We start from the raw sequence: 21,701 nt of genomic DNA on the forward strand, positions 1-21,701 counted from the left end.
CTGGCTTGAGAAGGAGCCCTGAGGATTGCTGCTCATTCTCTTAACCCTCTCACTGTGGGAAGTCTTTGGGCAGGCCTCTGCTGTTGCCTTTGATGGCCCCTGTCAGGTATGTCTTCTTTCTGAGGAGAGTTCCTGCCAAGGAGATGGAGGTATAGCTTGTCAGTAACAAGTGGTGGTGGGAGTTGAGATGGAAATTTGCTGTCTCCATCGTGATGTCCAACATCTTGGCAGGCTTTTGAACATGGGGTTTGTAGCAGATTTTGCAATCGCGTACCCCTTGAATCCGGCATGAATTTGCTTCAGGGGCATGACAAACTTGAGGACGCTAGCCTCAAATCCCCTGTATTAATGGATCACCCCTTAATCAATGGTCAGTTCCCGATCAGGCACATACTTCTTCAGGCACTGCTTACGGACCTTGTCTCACACCGGCTGCACATAGAACAAGGAGTTAACCCTGGACGATATCGAAAATTTTGACTGGCGATATATCGTCAGGTAAGTATCGCCGATATGACGATATATCGTGAAGATTTTTGAAAATTGAAAGTACCCTTCAAAAGGGGACAACAATGGCACAATCGCACGCTAAAAACAGTTTTACTGCAAGGGCGAAGACAAGACAAACAAAACATGACTGTTGTGTTAAAAAAAAAAAAAAAATGGACTGCGTAAATTAGATAAATTTTATTCAAACCGCTTTGATGAAAATTACTGAATTAACATTACATCCATATTCCATGAAACAGAAAACGTAATATTTTTTTGTTTTACATCACTGGCTTTGAAGCAATTAATTCATATTTGTACCTCAATCGATTGGAGTGTTGCGATCTCTAAAAACCCATGGAGGAAAAACCTGGTGCCGCTATTTTTATTCCAATGCGTTCACAATCATCACTATACATGTGCATGGATATTCACAGTCGATTCGCTGGTGTTGGTCAACTCACCGTCAACACGATCGATGCTATTTTATATAGCTGTATGGCCAAAACAGTTCCAAATGCAGGGAAGCGCCCTCTGTTGTCCATGATGTACAATACAAGCTCTGTGAAGAAGCAAGATGGCGGCCGACGGCTTTTGCCGCCTCAAGATAATTTTTTTCACGATAAAAAACCCTCATTTTATTACCGAAATGTAACCAAAACTAGTAAAAATTCTCTTTTGGCTAATACTTTACATTTCTATGACTCTTTTGAGGATTTTAAATATATTACTGTAGGTTTTGATGGTGAGTTTACGGCACCTAGCGAGTTGACATTGATTTGACGGCAAGTAGTTGGACCCGTATTTTCAGTGTGTCCGACATGGTCCTACATTTCCAGACGACAACGTGGTGATTTCTGGTCAAGGGAATTTCCCCTACAGCTTTGCACCCACGCGTGGGCACGAAAACACTCGGTTCATTCATCCCCTAATAATAACTTATAAGAATAACCGTGGGATGGAGGTGATGGATACTGCAACGTGGTGATTTCTGGCCAAGGGAAATTCCCCTACAGGTTTGGACCCACGCTTGGCCACGGCAGCACTCAGTTCATGCATCCCCTAATAATAAAGTACAATAATAACAGTGGGATCGAGGTGATAGATACTGCTCCGGGTATTCACACAGCACATAAACGGTTCAAGAACGTTAGTCATGCTTCAGCGCTACAAAGAGAGACCACCATGTCTAGATTATAGATATGATGATGTTTACAAGGTATACGTTCAGCCACAACTTTCATTCGAAGTCGTAAAAGACGGCATCAGCCCTAACAAATCTTATTTACCTGTGAGATTGTAAGAAATCCGTGGGATACTCGATATTTTGAAAGATATCGTCTATGAAAAAAAATATCGTTTTGAGACGATATTTCGATAAATTCAAAACCAACATCGATATTGGCGATATTGTTTTCAATATCGTATCGTGACGATATTATCGTCATATCGTCCAGGCTTACAAGGAGTGCTTCAGTTTACAGTGTAGTAGCAGTGAGCTTTGTCTTTGATGAGGGAGGGGTTCTTGCTGGCATCATTACACATCAGAAACTGGCTGATACAGTCAAAATGGTTGCGGGTCATTGTGGATGCGATGAGGGAGTTTCTAAGGCAGGGATGTGTGGACCAGTTATCTTTGTAGTTCGCCACTTTCACAAGTCCCATCGACAGGTGAATGTCGAGCCAGGCTCTATTTTCAGCAAGAGAGGTCAGCCGAACTTGTCTGTCGGCCAGTTTCACGTTGGTCCCCGATCACAAAATTTTTAGCTACTTTTAGTGACCACTCTGTTGAACTTTGTGTACTGACTCCATTTGTGAAAACTTGTTTTTAGGTGCACCGACAATAGTCTTTAACAAGTCCAACACACTCGTTCTAGTCTTGGTGCCAGTCTTTCTCATTTAGATTTGTCATATATTTTTTTTCTACTAGAGGAAGCAATCATAGGGCCAATGATTTTCCGCGATCGCGGAAAACGGACGGAATTCACGGAATCTAAAAAAAAACACTTAAAAAGCATCAGAAGTCAGACCATTAAAAAGTATGAGATGGTAACCATGGTTCATTCTGTTCTACTTTATTGCAATTTCCATCCAGTACACACACGTTGTTAACATGGTTAAGCGGAGGGCAATAATCGCAGCACAATTAAAAAAATGTTTTCGACCAAATTGCATTTTTCTTCCCCCCCCCCTTTACCAACATTAATAAAGAAACTAACATCTATTGTATGACATTGCAGTACCCGCTGCCAAAAAATAGGATTTGAACTGCCTCTAGCTACCAGGCAATCTAAGTAATCTTGTTGGTTGTGGGTCGAATCCCACAGGAGTAATATGCCTGTGATATTTTTTTACAGGACTCGGCAGAGATGCAACTTTTCCCGACTTAAATCGGAAAACCTGACTTTTCTTATTTTTACCCCCAAAATCGGATAAAAAATGTCAGATCAACTCGCCATTAACTCGCTTGTGTCAGTCATCGCCGTAAACTCTCAAACACGCAGATATGGCAGGCGTAAATAAGTTTTAGTCTTGACCCAAGACGGCACCGATCAATTTACATGTAGCACAGTACATAATACATCATGCAGTACCGATCAATGACGACTTGGGTCAAGACTATTCGAAATGCAGAAAAGCGCCCTCTGTTGTCGTGTTGTACAAGCCTGTGAAAATGCAAGATGGCGGCCGACTGCTCTGCAGAGAGATAATTTTTTTCACGAGAAAGAAAAAACAATTTGTACACCGAAATGTTACATAAAACTTATGAAACTTCTTCTATGCCTCTTTTGTGGGTTTTAAAAAGACAAATTGGTGGAGTTGACGGTGAGTTGACGGCACCAAGCGAGTTGACGAGTTAACGTCAAGGAAGTATTTAGGTAGGACCCTACCAGCCTACATAATATCTGTACATGTATTTTTACCTCCGCGCTATTTCCAAGTGTGCGTTGCTGACCGAACATTTTTATTGCAAATAAGTTTTTTATACAACCGATCTTCAAATCATAAACCCATGGCTGTTGATGAAAATAAGTGTTATTAAGGGCAGAAATTAGCGGGTAAGATCGTCCAATTTTTTTAATAATTTTTTTACGTTTTGAATTTTTTTTGCATTAATGTTACAATTGGGCTAGTGAAACTTTTTTTGTGCGACCCAAAGTTTGTTTAACCCCTAAACTAGTAAAATTTTCAGACTCCGTATGTTCACCTCCGGCGACCGCAACAAATCAGTCCAGGTTTGTCCCTATTTCTGGCTGCTAGGTTGGGGTGGTTTACTGCGATAAGTGTCCAAAACGTCACCACAAAATTTTTCAGATTTTTTTTTCAACAACTGATTGCATCTCTGACTCAGGAAAGTACTGTGTATACAGTGCTAACACACAACGACGTATGGGTAAAAACCAAAATTAAAATACTTTACTTTACTGTGTTCCAGAAGCATGAATATGTGTAGTTGTACAGTAGTTCCAAATTGTGATTGAATGCGTTGTGTTTTTTCAAACAACAATCAAAATGTTGACGCAACAAAATTATCATTTCACAGTATAATTTTAGGTTTTTAATTTATTGTTTTGTAGAAGTTGGTGGAAAAGGAAGAGGAACTCCTGGAAGAAGAGGAAGGAGAGGAGAATTTGTCAGATACGGAGATTGCTGAGCGCCACGCAAAATGTGAGATCACTGAGCGTCAGAAATACATGACAATTTTGGCCAATCAGACCCATACACAGCACCGTCGAGGGGCACGTCGATCCCGCAACAATAGTCAGGGTGGAACACCAGAACCCTACTCTCCTGATGCTAATCTGTTTGAGCAAAGCCAGCCTTCCAGTGTGAACTCATCTAACGCCCCATCCCCGCTTACCACTCAGGATGCGTTGAGCCCTAGTGGTGCCCCCTCATTGAGTAGCAGTAGCGCCACCCATCGCATGAGAACTAGTTCATGGGAGAAACGTAGATCATCCAGCGCTAGTGACACCAATCTAGAGAACTCAATGGTAGGCAGCTTTGAAGAGCTTGGCTATGTGGAGAACCCTTGGCCCCACAGGAAATTCCCCCTGGAAGAGTTTGATATTGCAGAGTTGGGTTCGGTGCAAGAGGTTTCAGAAGAAAAAGAGAAGGACAATTCCACAACAGAGGGCGTTGCTGAGTTAACCAAGAATGCAGTGAACAACATCAAACTAGAGAGTGGATCTTCAAGAAACAGCCCTCTGGAGATGCTGGATGAGTCATCAGGTCCAGAGGAGATAGATGACCCCAATGACCCTGAATGGACGGTGGTGTCTCCGGACAAACAGCGTAGCTCAATAGTCTTACGATTAGCAAAAAGGTGAGGGTTGCTCATGAGGAATTTGCACTCAGGTAGTTCCTCTCTACTACAACAAAAATTACCCTCTACACCTGCCATTGTATGGTTTACTATTGTTTGATACATCAAATGTTTCCCGAGCATTCTACAAGTCTGTGTTTTGAAAGAAGACACTTGCAAAAAATAAAAAAATAAAAATAAAAATGTATTGACTAAAAATTAAATAAGCCAGATGTTGATTACATAAAATAAAAAAAAGTAAAAATAAAAAAAAGACTCAAGGCTCAAGTTCAAACAAAACTTTTTTCTTGCTTTGTTGAAATACTGTTCTAATTAGACTTTGAAATTGAAATTTATCAAACCATTTTTGTTCACCGTCAGTGCCCTTTAATCCTTTACTCTGTTGAAAAGTGTATTACTTCACGCTAGATTTGTTCCTATGCATTAGTGAAACTTAAAAACAATTTATGTAGTGGTAACCTTTAGCTCAATGGGGGCAGTAATTTCAACTGAAAAATCACATCATTTGAAAGCAACCGGTAGGAGGGTTGATAATGCATACTGATTCATACGTAGAACACAAATGGACCCGGCCCACTTGCCCTCCCAGCCTTACTTTTGTTACACTGATAGAACTGGGAGATGTACGAGATGGCTGTTGATCATGAAAGTCTGTTTGTATGTCATTCAGCAATTCACTTCAATACTGGGTGTGTGTTTGTATGTACATGTAGTCCTTTTTATGGCATCCTCTACAGTCGATTGTGAGGAGAGGGGAAATCAGTGCTTAATTAACCTTGTGTAAAAACTCTAGATTTACTTCATATGTCATGGTTTGCATGCAAGGTTGTGGCTTGGTACAATACTGCATTTGTTATGGTTTGCTTGCAAGGTTGTGGCTTGGTACAATACTGCATATATGTCATGGTTTGCATGCATGGTTGATTTAATATCGATTGCTGCAGCAGGTGCTGTACTTCTCAACTAAGTAGAAACTATTTCATGAGGAAGTGATCTTTGTTTTCCATAAATTATGACAAAGGATCCTGTTGGCAACTTCTTTCCATAAGTTTTCCATTAGAAAATTGGTCATATAGCTCCAAATTATAGCTAAACAAGAAGACATTCGTAAAATTGATATCTGCTGAACTATTATGAAGGTTGGCATTGAAATTCGTTTATGTACAATCCATTCAGTCTTATAAAAATGTGTTGTAAAAAAAAACCTGTTACATCATGACTTGGTCAAGTTGATTTTTGCTGGACACTTGCCAACAGTACAGTGGATATTTTGAGCACTGCAAGGAACTTATATGAAAGGAGAGATGCAACATTCATGTGATGGTTGATTCTAACTACTTTAAGAAAAGGGTAGCTTGTTCAGAAACCTGTAGCCTCTCCAAAACGAAGTGTCTACATGTGAATAGAGTAAGGAATCTTGCTCAATGGTGAGTGAATAGAGTAAGGAATCCTGCTCCATGGTTAGTGACTGTATATTTGTGATGGGCTTTTTTCCAGTCTCTAAATTAACCTTTCTTCTTAGTAAGTACACATTTTTTATGAAGACAAAACCGTTTGCAGCAACGCAGTTCTATTGCACTGCAGATAGATGACATGTAGTAAGTCAAACCAATTGTGCATCTTACCCAATCAGCATAAAGTCTTGTGTGGACCAGCTACTGCACTAACATATAGCCCTTAACAAGCGGTATTGTCTGCACTGAATCCATCAATAATTAGACAATATTCATTTGTAAACATGACTGTCTGATTATGCAGTTCTGTTTTTTCATCTATTTGATTGTTTTTAGCTCGATGTTTGAGTCTTGGATTAACCGAAGGGAAACAAAAAGACAACAAAAACCATTCCCTCACCCCATTTTGATAAACATGTGATGTAAAGCAAGATTGTTACAAATTGACATTAGTCTGTGGGTTTAGCATTGTGCAGCTGTTTTTTTTTATAAACAATACAACAAAAAATATCTAAAACTATTATATAACATTTCTAAAATGACTATTAAAGCAATTCCACTTGTTTGGTTTTCGGATCAATTTTTTTACCACCTGCACACAGTATATTTGTTAAATAATATATCTATGTTTGGTACCATTGTCGGTTTTTACTGTACCGTTTTGGTATGATATTGTGACTTATAAAAGGTTATACAAGGATGTCTTGTGATACTAGTTTTTGTCAGTTAATATTTAGTCCACATTTTTATTGACCGTGTAAGGGCATGTGTGATTGTGAAAGTGTTGCAAAACAGATAAAGCAAACTTATTTGGTATCGGTGTTCTCATTATTATTTGGCCATTGATTCAAGAAAACAACATACATGCATTCAAACTAAGGTATAACTGTCATTGCGCTTTAGAATGTGCCCTTGTGCGGTAAAAACTACTCTTAAAATTGTCAACTAGGTTACTGATCAGCATGAGTTTGTAGTCAACCAGAGGTCAAAGTCACAGAATAATCCTAACTTAAAGGATTTGGGTACTTTTTCAAAATGTCCATAGATTTACATTAAACTTACAGGGTTTGAAGATTATGATAGTGGAAAGCTTCCCTTCAAATCTTACTTACTGAGGTGCTGTAGTTTTTGAGAAATGAGTAAGACAATGTCATGAAAATCCGTTTGTAAATGATTAAAATAATTTTCGTCTCATAAGACGAAAATTATTTTCATGACATTGTTTTACTCATTTTCCAAAAACTACAGCACCTCAGCACGTAGTATTTTCAGGGAAGCTTTCTACTGTCATTATCTTCAAACTGTGTAAGTTTAGTGTAAATCTGTGGACATTGTGTTTTTTGTCCTACAAAAGTTACACTGACCCTTCAAAGGCACTGTACACTTTTATCAATTTTCAAAGACCAGTGTTCTCACTTGGTGTATCCCATCATAGGCATAAAATAACCACCCTGTGAAAATGTCGACTCAAACGGTAATCGCCTTTGCGCGAAGATAATGAAGAAAAAAACCTTGTTGGAGGAATTTGTTAGCTTTCAGATAGGATTCAAAGATTTCTAGTTGGAAGTCTTTTAATATTTCAGTGAGAAATAACCTCTTTCTTAAAAACTTTGCTACTTCAGAGGGAGTCGTTTCCAACAGTGTTTTATACTGCCAACAGCTCTCCAATGCTCATTACCAAGTTAGTTTTTAAGTTAATATTTGTTTTGAGCAATTACCAATCATGTAAAGACTTGTCCTACTCTGAGTTATTTCAAACGTGAGTTTGTGGTCGACCAGGGGTCAAATTTACAAAGATAATACCAACTTAAGAATAGTCCTAGTCTGAGTTATTGAAAAAATTATTTTATAGTCGACCAGGGGTCAAACATTCAATGATAATCCCATCTTAAAGGCAGTGGATGCTATTGGTAATTACTCAAAATAACTATTAGCATAAAACCTTACTTAGTAACGAGTAATGGGGAGAGGTTAATAGTATAACATATTCTGAGAAACGGCTCCCTCTAAAGTAAGGTAGTATTGGAGAAAGACGTAATTTTCCACGAATGTGATTTCGAGACATCAGATTTAGAATTTGAGGTCTTAAAATCAATCATCTGAAAGCGCACAACTTCGTGTGACAAGGGTGTTTTTACTTTGACGACCAATTGAGCTAAAATGTTCACAGGTTTATTTTGTGCATATGTTGAGATACACCAAGTGAGAAGACTGGTCTTTGGCAGTTACCAATAGTGTCCAGTGTCTTTAAGACTAGTCCTAGTCTGAGTTATTGAACACTAAGGGGTTAGTGGCTAGTCCTAAGTTAGGAAATCCATCCTAGCTTGAGGTTAAGACTAAATCTTTGTGAAATTCATTCATTTACCTTTTAGATTTTGGTAGGACAAGTTATGAATGAGCTTGGTTTTGTTGGTGTATGCTGTGATCTTTTCCTCTTTGTTATCCAGTGTTTTAAAAAACATAATACTTTCTGGTATGTTTATTATACACCTTAATTTGAGTGAACTGCTATAATAACATTTATGTAACACTTCAGCCAAACGGATGCTGGTGTGTAGTGGAATATATTTATGTTTACCACTTTCTATTTGGTTACTTTATGGAGTTACAAAACTGAATATTATGCAGTTTCAAGATTAAGCAAAGAAAAAAAAAGAAAAAAAAAGGTAAATATAAATGGGGAAATATGTAGCAGAATTCACAAAGCATTCTTAGTTTAAAGGCTGTGGACACTTTTGGTAATTGTCAAAGACTAGCGTTCACAGTTGGTGTATCTCAACATTATGCATAAAATAACGAACCTGTAAAAATTTAAGCTCAATTAGTCGTCGGAGTTGCGAGATAACTATTAAATAAAAAACACCCTTGTCACGCCAAGTTGTGTGCTTTCAGATGCTTGATTTTGAGACCTAGAGTTCTAAATCTGAGGTCTCGAAATCAAATTTGTGGGAAATTACTTCATTCTCGAAAACTAAGTCATTTCAGAGGGGGGCTGTTTCTCACAATGTTTTAGACCATCAACCTCTCCCCATTACTAGCCACCAAGAAAGGTTCTATGCTAATAATTATTTTGAATAATTACCAATAGTGTCCACTGCCTTTAATTCATTGTAAACATTGCATGTTTTTTTGTTATAAAAAAAAAATGTTGCTTTTAATTCATCCAAGAAGTCAAAGTAACTCGGTCGAAATAGTTCTACATTCAAGTCCTCTTTGGTTAGTGCAAATTATAAATGTGTTTGATACCGACATGTGCTTTGGTTGTGTAGTCACCCATTTTCCCCTCGTCACAAAATATTGTTTAAAAGCACTTCTATAGTACAGGGGATATACATAAATGACATAAATATATTTAACAAAAATAACTTGTACATAAATATAAATAGGATGTACAGTACAGTACAGTACGAGGGGATGTGTACATACAGGATTCACATTGTTGGCAAACTGTTACTTTCCCCACATATGTACAGTTTTGACATGTATTGCATGCATGCCTTTTTCTGTTCATTTTTAATGACTGCATTGGTGTGCACTTTGATTATGTTTCATGATTAGTTTCAGACAACAATCTAAAATAAACCTCAATATATAATTATCTCTTGCACTCTCTGTTAAACAAACAAGCCTACCCATTGCATCACAACTGCTGGAAAGAAAATATTTTATTTTATCTCACAAATTAAAGGAATTAACAGCATGGCAGAGAAAAGCATTAGTTTGATTTTCTTATGTGTAACATTATTTTGAATAGGATGGCTATAGAATACAGGCTGTGATGTATAGATATTTCACAAAGGAGGCTATGTAGGCACTCACCTCCATGCCCTGGTCATTGCCTTGATGCCCCTTGAAATGTTCAAGTAGAAAAGTTCCTCCTAATGGGTCCCCTTTTCCATGTGAAAAATGCCTTGACCATACAAAAGTTCAATATCGGGCCTGCATCAGTCAAAAGGCAATGTATACATCAACTGGCTTGGAACTATCTCCTACCTTTTTATATGATGTTACTGTAGGATTAACTAACATGTGCAAAAGCTTGTTGTTTGCATCTTGTCTTGCTACATGTATATGCAAGGTTCAATGTAGGAACAAATTCTTAAGTGAAATTCCTACACATCTTCAACTACTTCTCAATTAGGAGGTGCGTGTACACATCTTCTCACCACTATTTGGTATATTTAGGAATAAAATAAAAGAGTCCAACCTTGAAAGTGGTTTTATAATAAAGAGTGGAACAACTATGACTGATTGTACATATCTAGGGTTGCTGGTTGCCATTGTATATATATTAGGTATGATTTGGAGAGATTCTGGCTTTCAGAAACCCTCATAATGTACATGTTCTCTCAAGACAGGTTTAACGCACCAGCTCTACTATTTGGTATAAATAGTCGGGGTCTGAGAGAGCTTTAGGGAACTGCCCCTTTTTTCCCATGGAGAACCATTAAAATGTGTGTTTTGCACACACATCTTCCTTGTAAAATATACATGTGTTATTGTTATTTGTTTTCAGTTGTTTGACTCTCCGTGTAATGCCCATTCGTAGGTTGTATAATAAAAGTTTGTGTGATCCCTCTTTATATCGCGGTTTAAAGACACTAGACACATTTGGTAAATGTCAAAGACCTGAGTCTTCTCACATTGTGTATCTCAACGTAAAAAAAATATGCATTAAATAAACTTGTGAAAATTTGAGCTCAATTAGTCGTCGAAGGTGCGAGTAGCGATGAAATAATAAAAACGCCCTTGTCACACGAAGTTGTGCGCTTTCAGATGCTTGATTTCGAGAATCGAGACCTCAAAATCTAATTCTGAGGTCTCGAAATCAAATTCGTGTAAAATTACTTATTTCTCGAAAAACTAAATCCCTTCAGAAGGGAGCCGTTTCTCACAATGTTTTATTCTATCAACCTCTCCCCATTACTCGTTACCAAGTAAGGTTTATGCTAATAATTATTTTGAGTAATAACCAATAGTGTCCACTGCCTTTATTTAATGCGACTTGTCAGAGGGAAGATACACGTTTGGTAATTACTTCTAGCCAGAAGTCTTGTATTCGTATCTGAAAGCACACAAATTCGTCCAACAAGGGTGCTTTTTCTCTCATCATTTTCTTGCAACTTAAATGACCAATTTAGCTCAAATTTTCACAGGCTTGTTATTTTATGCTTATGTTGGGATATACCAAGTGAAAAGACTGGTCCAAACGTGTACCTTCCCTTTAAAGGCAGTGGACACTATTGGTAATTACTCAAAATATTTATCATCATAAAACCTTTCTTGATTACGAGTAATGGGGAGAGATGGATGGTATAAAACATTGTGAAAAACGGCTTCCTCTGAAGTGACGTAGTTTTCGAGGAAGAAGTAATTTTCCACGAATTTGATTTCGAGACAAGTGTAGAATTTGAGGTCTCGAAATCGTGTGACAATGGTATTTTATTATTATTATCTCGCAAATTCGACGACCGATTGAGCTGAAATTCTCACAGGTTTGTTATTTTATGCATACGTTGAGATACACCAACTTTGAAGACTAGTCTTTGACAATTACCAATAGTGTCCACTGTCTTTAAAGACATGGACACTATTTGTAATTGTCAAAGACCAGTCTTCTCACTTGATGTATCTCAACATATGCATAAAATTAAAAACCTGTAAACATTTGAGCTCAATTGGTCGTCGAAGTTGCGAGATATCTATGAAAGAAAAAACACCCTTGTCACACAAAGTTGTATGCTTTCAGATGCTTGATTTTGAGACCTCAAATTCTTAACTTTTGGTCTCAAAATCAAATTCCGTGAAAATTACTTCTTTCTAAAAAACTACGTCACTTCAGAGGGAGCCGTTTTCCACAATGTTTTATACAATCAACAGCTCCCCATTACTCGTTACCAAGAAAGTTTGTATGCTAAAAATTATTTTGAGTAATTACAAATAGTGTCCACTGCCTTTAAGCATTCTGAGAATCATTGATGAGAGTCAACAATTTGACACCCATAATGGCCGACCGTGTTAGTTGAGGAGGTAAAAAGAAAACCACGCAATTTCGAAGCATATCTTTGTGTAGATCATTGTGTTCTACTTGTACAACATATGTTTACCAAATGTATTTTATAACAAACGGTTACAGAACGCTTTTCAAAGACCAACTCGACCGATCCAAGGCAACGTGTTCCGTTAATACACAAAGCCTCGTGCATTTTAGAGCAAACATAGCCTTGTGCATCTAAGAGCCTAAATTTGAGCAAAATTTGATAGTCCGGCAGTTTTATTCCACAGGCATGCAATTTCAGCTGGTTTCGTCTCTCTTTTCAAATCAGTGCCATAGCAAACTAAAAAACGTTGGAGCTGTACATACGTGTGATCGGGCATTTCCTTTTTTTTTTTGCAATTATTAGAAAGTTGCATGTCTGATACAAAATAATATGTGGTAAAATCCTTTAAAACGTCAAGGGGTAACCTAAGTCCAGTAGTGTTACAAACTTTTTGTTAAAGTTTTATAAAACTGACAAGGTACTGTTCTATGAAGTTTATGCAAGAAAAATTAGATAACAAGGCGTAAAATACAGCAGTTTTCAATACCACCCTTTCAATAACACATTCTTTATTGCAAGCGACCAACCTGATACTGCTACCGCATTTTTTTCTTCACACAAAAAGCATCTTGCAGTGTATTCTTTTCAATCTTGATTTCAGTGGGAACACATTTTGTGAAAAACTTTGCGCATATAATTTGTAGCTTATGAAATGCTCTTTCATACGATGTCCAATTTGAATATAACTATTATGATTTTTTGGGGGGCAAGATTTCAGTCTTATTCAGGATTGCTGTTTCAAGTAAGATAACTAGGTGTAGGGTGTAGGGTGTAGGGTGTAGGGTGTAGGGTGTAGGGTGTAGGGTGGATGATGTTAATTAGCAACACTTTAGTGTCAGCTTGGTGGTTGTTCCTCGGAATAACATTAATCCCCCCCCCCCACATACACACAGACTCAATGTATCTACTCTGCAAGGTAGGCCTACTCATACGATTCCAAAATGCATCATTAACAAACTATCCTTTTCAACTGTCAGATTCATTGACGATTTACTGCTGACTAGTTATAGAACGTGGATTGAACTAATCTTACTGAGGCAACGTTGTATCAAAGCATAGGGGTTGGGAATGTTGGTGGATTTGTGAGCAGGTATGACCGTATGAAGACGGTATTATTCGAAAAAGGCTAGGTTGAATTTGAGGGGAAAGTTAAAAAAAATCGAGGGCGGGGAGGGTATTACGTATTACGTATACAGTGTAAAGCCGGTGTCCGAGGGAACTCTGTACGCCTGAGATTTGGTCCCCAAATTAATGGGAAACTTATTATGGGCTGGAGGAGGAGGATTTACAATTGAATCTATGGGGAGCACTGCAGCACCGCGTGTTACCCAAGAGATTTTGTCCACGGCGAACTCTGTCCATAAATTACTTGATATAGTCCCTCTTTTGAATTAACCGCCTTCAACCAATGTGTTTCTTTGTGTATTGTGTTTTATTTTATTGTAAAGAAAAAACGTATATAAAAAAACATGTTGAATTTCCTTGCTGGTCTGGAAGCATCTCCGGGGTCTGGACGTGTAGTACGATGAAGGACTAAAAACAAAGATTAATATTTGTATTGTGTGAAGTTATTTATAAAAATGGGCTTTACATCCTCTCGAAATAATTATTCGGGTAACATCCGAAGTAGTTTGTGTTTTCTCAGTGCAGTTATTACCAATCGACGAGCAATCTTGTATAAGTCAATCCAGCATTAATACGGCGGGTGGCGGCAACAGGTGATTAATGATAATTGGAAACTATACAAAATGTTTCATTATAGATTTAAAACAAAATCCAATTAACTAACAACTGAAAGAAGTAAAATGACGCAAATTCTTGGATTCCATGTTTATGTTAAGATATACACAGGTGATTGCACAAAACCTCAGCTTTAACTATTGTCTAAACACCATGGATATGTTCCGCTTCTGCTCAGCTTTTGTAAAATTATTATGATAGACCCACACGGAGAAATAAAACACACAATGTGTTACAGAACCTTTATTCATTCGAACCGTGTTTTTTATCAGAGAATTGTTTTTCAACATCTAAATGACTCATTAAAATTGTTTTATAACTTCATGTTTACCAGCCATTAATTTTTAACAGGCCTTATTACTTTTTTCCTTTTGCCGAAACAAAATCGAGCTGCTGGATGTTTTGTGAAAGGGGGAGGGGGGCAATATCATAGGTCTTGAATGTTTACAAATTATTAATTTTTATTCTGTAACTAAAGTGCACAGTATACCATTTAAATTGATATCGAAACGCCTGCAAAGTCGCCCCCTACCCGGCTCACCCCGAGTTGTTTCAAAGTCGCCCCCTGACAATGTCGCCCCCTAGCAAAGTCGCCCCCAGCCAATGTCGCCCCCTAGCAAAGTCGCCCCCACCCAGATTCTGAAAATAATTAAATGATCCCGCGGGGCCCTCCAATGCACCGGCGGGGCGCACAGTTTCAGTTCGTTACAATAATAATAATAGTGGCTTATTTTATAGCACTCATCAGTGACGCTCATGAGTATAATGACAAACAAATAAAATAAGAACAAGTATTCCACTTAGAAAAAGATCTGAAAGCTCAGCTTTGAAATCAATCATTATTATTATATTATTACGAAAAATTACATTAAACAAGTTATCGAAAACTCCAGCATAATTGGGAGCTTACAGCTGCAGGGAGCTGAGTGAAGATTTTATCAAATGAGCATATTCAAGTGTGAGTAATTTCCTGTCACTCAAAACAAAATTATGGGGACAATAATACACAGACAATGAGAGTGTCGTGAGAATGATCCCACATTTGGACAATGGAACGTCTTACGTCTTAGGTTGATATCTATATTACTCCATTTTGTTTCATGGCCCCCTAATTTCTTTTTGTTATGAGTTTTCAGGTAATGTTGATGATGTCAAAACGTCACATACCGCATTTTTGTTTTGTTATATTGACAGTGTTATTGTGGGAGTAGCTTAAACAAATTATGAGAATTTTTTATAAAAGGTTGAAATAAACATAATGATAAAACAAAATTCCCTCAAAGCATAATTTTGTCAAACAAAGTTTTATTTTTCAATTCTGTGAATGAAGAGTTATTTTTGAGGTAATTATTAAATTGGGCAACTAGCGGAATTTATGACCCGACTATAGTCGCCTCAAATAACTGCGACTTCGATAATAGTCACGAAATTAACTCCCGTTGCCCCAGATGCATCGTGACATACTGTTTGCCGAAGGGGCATCTGAAATGATTGAAAGATTGTGTCACTGACGTCTGCATGGTTGTGTTTTGTAAAAGGTTTTTGTGAATAGTCATGAGCGACAAAAGTGGTTATATACCAAGCTGGAATTTGATCACGACTACTTTTATAGCACGTAGTCTTAGCCGCACAATTAACCAAGTGAGTTGAATAGCAGTAGTCGCCACTCGACAAGCAATCAAAATTCACAATTTCTTATGAGTTGTTCCAAAAGATATGGTTACGACTTCATTCCAAAAGATATTATATGGTTACGTTCCAAGCTACGCAGCTACTCGGCTACGTTTACGTTCCAAGATACGCTTAAGTCTACATTCCTTCAAGTTACACTATAATATCAAAAGGTACGTTTTCAAGCCCGAGTCAAGCTACGCTTATGTTCCAAGATACGCAGCTACGTTTACGTTCCAAGATGCTACGCTTACGTTCCAAGATATGCTTACGTTCCAAAAGATATGTCAATCAACGTTCCAAGCTACGCAGCTACTCAGCTGCGCTTACATTCCTAGATCTGCTTACGTTCCTTCAAGTTACGCTATAGTATCAAAAGGTACGCTTTCAATCCCATGTGAGGTTACGCTTACGTTTCAAGATCGTAGCTACGTTTACATTCCAAGATATGCTTACGCTCCAAAAGATATTGTTTTGTTCCAAGCTACGCAGCTACTCAGCTACGCTTATACACTCCCAGATACGTTTAGGTTACGCTATAATATCAAAGGGTACGCTTTTAATCCCGAGTCAAGCTATGCTTACGTTTCAAGATCTGCAGCTATGCTTACATTTCAAAATACGTTCTCAAAAGGATTCTTTTGAATCCCTCAAGATTTCCTTCCCCCAAGATTAAACAACTTTCACTGTGAATAACACTACAGGGCCCACCAGTTATCTGTTTGGCAGAAAATACTGTACACAATTTCTTTACTATCCAAAAATTTAGTTGTGCACTAGCCACAAGTCCACAACATTTCAAATTTAATTAAAAATTGGTTCAGTAACCAGCTTCTGCTAAGCAATACTATTTTGTGCTAAGCAAATTGTTGTGCCAATACAGGCTTCATGAAATTGGGCCCTGTCACGTCGGGAGCATAACCCCACGATCGCATTTCAAACTGCATCATGGCAATGCAGAAGTCTGTATCTGTTTCAATATGCTATGCTTCATACTTTAGTTAGTAAACAATGATTTTAGGTGCACTAGATTGTAGACACGAGTCACTGGTTTAAGCTAACATCCGGGAACGTTTAATGCAACACACGAAAGGTCAAAGGTCAATAAACAACTTTACGCATATTGCAACATCCTCCTCTTTTTGAGGAAGGAGCATTTTTTGAAAGCCACAACAATTTAACTCCAACTTGAACACTGGGAAAAACAAGTTATTTTAGACATGCATTTTCTCCAAAGAAGAAAAAAAAACAGGTGGAAAAATAGAGAAACAATTTGTTTTCTCTAGTCAAACAAAATGAGGGATTTCTCCTAACTTTTTTTTTTTTTAGTGAGAAACCAAAATACCCTCTCAACTGCTTAAAACGCCTTTTTTGGTTTGAACAAAAACAATTTTTTTAGAATATAAACTCAAGCAACTGTTGTCAATTTGCGAACAGCATCTTGTTTTGCTTTGAACTCAGTTCTCAGTATTTAGCATAGTCCTTTAGTCTGCTAGGTTCATTGATCATTCTACCAGATCTGGTTTTTTGCAAGTCTTTCAGTTCAATTGTCTCTTGTTGAGGGTTTGGGTCAATTGTTTGATGCATTCCTTGGGTGTTCCATGTCAGGGATGCGTGTGGGTTGTTTCCGTGTGGGTTGTTTTGGTGTTCCAGATCCATCAGATACATGTGGGTCTGGGTGACTCTGTGGGGGTAGGATGGTTTGCTTTGTAATGCATTGGTCAGCGGGGGTCGGGGCATGCAAGTGTCTCATGTTTGTGTGACCATGCATTACTGGTGGTTCTTCATGCGTTTTCTTCAGGTCAACACGATTGCGTCGTACAACATCGCCTTCTGCCAACGATGGCAAGTCTTTTGCTAGTTTGTTGTAGTTGTCCGACTGTTTTCTCTGTAGATGTTTCATTTTGGCTCGCTCACTTTCCATGATGTCTCTTCCTCTAGGTACTAACAGGCTGTTAGATGTGGGTAGAAGGGTTCTGGTTCTTCGGCTATGCAGTCTTTGTGCATGACTGCTGCTGATTCCTTGAGTTGGAGTATTTCTCAGTTCAGGAAGTGCCATGTATGGGTCAGAGTTGGCTTTCTTGCACTTTTTCAGTAGTCTTTTTGCAGCCTTCACTGCAGACTCCACTTTACAATTAGATTGGCTATGTTTGGGGGAGATAGTGAAATGTTCAAAATCCCAAACTTTGGAGAATTTCTTGAACTCATCGGACGTGAACTGACCACCATTGTCGCTGATTACCGAGTTTGGTATGCCATATCTTGCGAAGTGAGACTTCAACTTTTTTATGACAGTTTTTGAGGTCAGGTCGTGGAGTCTGTCTATTTCCCAGAACTTTGGACAAATAGTCAACAGTGATTAGGTAGTCCTTACCATCATACTCTAGAAGATCGGCTCCAATTTTCTCCCAGGGGCGGTTTGGTAGATCATGAGGCATGAGTGTTTCCTTCTGGTTTTTTGTCTCATATGATCTACAAGCATCACACTTTGATACAAACTGCTTTATCTCAGCAGACATGCCTGGCCAGAATAGACATTCACGAGCTCTCCTGAGGAAACTTTCAAGACCAAGATGAGAGTTGTGAACTGTCTTTATCATTTCTTTCCTGAGTGAGCTTGGTATTACGATGTGCTCCCCTCGGAGCACAAGACCATCAGAAAGGGAGAGTTCGTCACGAACGTTGAAGTAAGGTAGTGTTTGGGATGGAAGGAAGTCTTTCTCATCGGGCCACCCTTGTTGGATCACCACTTTCAGTAGTTGCAGTGATTCATCTTTGTCCGTTTCTTCTTATTTTGGGGGTTGCGCAAGATGACTTTTGTCTTGCCAACAGCTTTTAGCGTGGACTGGTTGTACATCTTAAGTGTGAGGTTGTGTGGTTGAATTGTGGATTCAGTGACATATTTCCTTGGCAAAACATTGACGGTAGCTCCTGAGTCTATTTGAAACTTCATTGATTTGCCATCAAGCATCATTTCAGCAAAGAGAGCATCTTTGGTGTTTTCTACAGCATTGACAGCAATCTCTACACAGTTGATGGATTCAGTGCCACTATAGTCTAATGATTCATTAGAGCCATACACATGGGCGTCATCTAGTGCGTGAACTTTGCGTGTTTCTTTGTTGAACTTGCAGCATTGCTTGAAGTGGTTGTCTCGTTTGCATAAGCTACAGGTTTTTCTCCATGCAGGACAGAGTTTTTTTTTTCTCAGATGTTTGCGAGCACAGAATTTGCATGTGATGGTGGGGAGTTTCCCTGTGTGTTTAGCTGATGTATCCTTCTTAGTTTTCCAGTCACTAACTTTGTGGACAGCCTCAGTTTCGGTTTCACCAAAGGATTTCAGCTGAAATGTGGTTGCTTCAGCTGACTTGCAGATGTCAAGAGCCATCTTTAGAGTGAGTTTGCGTTTCTGTAGCATCAGTTTACGTGTGTGTGAGTCACGGATCCCGAGAACAATTCGGTCACGAAGTAGGCTGTCTTGTAAACAATCACAAAAGTTGCATGTTTTGGCAAGTTCACGGAGAGCTGATAGATAAGCCTCTATAGATTCTGATGCTTCTTGGTCCCTTTTATTGAACATATATCGCTCATATGTTTCATTTACTTCACCAATGATGTATTGATCAAGTTTCTGCGTGATGAGGGAGATATCATCTTTATCATCATCTTCAGAGAAGGTCAGGCTATTGAAGATCTTTACCCCAGCAGGGCCCATAGAGTGAAGGAATACTGCCTTTTGATATGCCTTGTCATGTTTCCTCAGTTCAGTTATAATGCAGTAGTTGGAGTACATCTGTTTAAACATTTTCCACTCTTCGATTGCATTTTCTTTGAGCTTTAGTTGAGGTGGGGGAGACACATGGGTGAGGGGTTTAGCACAAGCCATTTTTTATATTTATTTGTTATGCCAAAACAGCAACGTAGATACGAGCACTAGTCAGTTGCGTAGATGTCAGTGAGCGGTACAGATGTAGTTTACAATGTTCATGAAGGGAGCCCTATCTCACGAGTCGAGAGTGTGTTATTTTTAGCATGGCGAGTGAAAGTACTGAGTAGGTGTGCATTTATCATCAGTTCAGTGAGATTCAGATTGCATATTTCTTGTACGTTTTCCTACTATTTTAAGTACAATCAAGCGCCCGCTAGCGTTCGTTCATTACAAGCGTGTACAGTTTTTGCCGTGCATAGTGACCGCGCAACACCAATGGTCTTGGAACCAAGACTAGGGTCTGACACGCCGCCAGCCAAGTGTCTATTCAAACTAGTGGTTCAAAAGAGTCACCTTTTGTATAAAAAACTCCCTTGTCGCACCATGGTCACATGCACACAAAGGTGTGTCTTCTCAGATGGTTGATTTCGAGACCTACTTCAAAATTCTTTATCTGATGTCTCGAAATCAAATTCGTGGAAAATTACTTCTTTCTCGAAAACTATGGCACTTCAGAGGGAGCTGTTTCTCACGATGTTTTATACCATCAACCTCCCCATTGCTCGTCACCAAGAAAGGTTTTATGCTAACAACTATTTTGAGTAACTACCAATAGTGTCCACTGCCTTTAATTATTTTCAGAACAACATCTGGGGGCGACTTTGCTAGGGGGCGACATTGTCAGGGGGCGACTTTGAAACAACTCGGGGTGAGCCGGGTAGGGGCGACTTTGTTCCAACCCGGGGCGAGCCTTTAATTATTTTCAGAATCTGGGTGGGGCGACTTTGCTAGGGGGCGACATTGGCTGGGGGCGACATTGTCAGGGGGCGACTTTGCTAGGGGGCAACATTGTCAGGGGGCGACTTTGCTAGGGGGCGACATTGTTTGGGGGCGACATTGTCAGGGGGCGACTTTAAAACAACTCGGGGTGAGTCGGGTAGGGGGCGACTTTGCAGGCGTTTCGATATCAATTTAAATTGTATACTGTGCACTTTAGTTACAAAATAATTTGTAATAATTAATAATTTGTAAACATTCAAGACCTATGATATTGCCCCCCCTTTTACAAAACATCCAGCAGCTCGATCTTGTTTCTGCAAAAGGAAAAAAGTAATAAGGCCTGTTAAAAATTAATGGCTGGTAAACATGAAGTTATAAAACAATTTTAATGAGTCATTTAGATGTTGAAAAACAATTCTCTGATAAAAAACACGGTTCGAATGAATAAAGGTTCTGTAACACATTGTGTGTTTTATTTCTCCGTGTGGGTCTATCATAATAATTTTACAAAAGCTGAGCAGAAGCGGAGCATATCCATGGTGTTTAGACAATAGTTAAAGCTGAAGTTTTGTGCAATCACCTGTGTATATCTTAAAATAATCATGGAATCCAAGAATTTGCGTCATTTTACTTCTTTCAGTTGTTAGTTAATTGGATTTTGTTTTAAAGCCATTATACACTTTCGGTAAACAGTATTGTCCAAGTCCCACACTTCGTGTATCACAACTTATATATAAAATAACAATCCTGTGGAAATTTAGGCTCAATCGGACATCGGAGCCGGGAGAAAATAACGGGAAAACCCACTCCTGTTTTCGCGCGTTTCGCCGTGTCATGACATGTGTTTATAACAAATCCGTAATTCTCGTTAACGAGAATTTATATTGTTTCACCGTTTTCTCAAAAAGTAAAGCATTTCATGGACTAATATTTCAAGAGAAGTCTTTCACCAATACCTTCTGTAAACCCTGTAAATTATTTGTAAATCTGTTAACTTTTTTTTTTCTGTACCGAAAGGGTCCAATGGCTTTAAATCTATAATGAAACATTTTGTATAGTTTCCAATTATCATTAATCACCTGTTGCCGCCACCCGCACTTTTGACTCATGAGATCAAACACTATAGTATTTAAAAATATTTCAAAGGGAGTATCCCATCATGACCAACTTTATACCATGTTAGTTATGTGTGAATCTGTGAACGTTTATAC

At 38.5% G+C, this 21,701-nt stretch overlaps 1 protein-coding gene across 1 annotated transcript in view; it reads left to right on the forward strand.

Annotated features, from left to right (window-relative positions):
- LOC139936966 (uncharacterized) overlaps positions 1-10,711 on the forward strand; it is a 29,113-nt gene extending 18,402 nt beyond the window's left edge. The window contains exon 8 of the mRNA XM_071931840.1: positions 4,068-10,711. Within this exon, the coding sequence (XP_071787941.1) occupies positions 4,068-4,820 (753 nt within the window). The 3' untranslated portion in view covers positions 4,821-10,711. The remainder of the gene's footprint in view (positions 1-4,067) is intronic.
- Positions 10,712-21,701: the final 10,990 nt, after the last annotated feature.

The sequence above is a fragment of the Asterias amurensis genome, chromosome 5 (assembly GCF_032118995.1).
Source record: "Asterias amurensis chromosome 5, ASM3211899v1".
In the NCBI taxonomy this organism is placed as follows: Eukaryota; Metazoa; Echinodermata; class Asteroidea; order Forcipulatida; family Asteriidae; genus Asterias; species Asterias amurensis.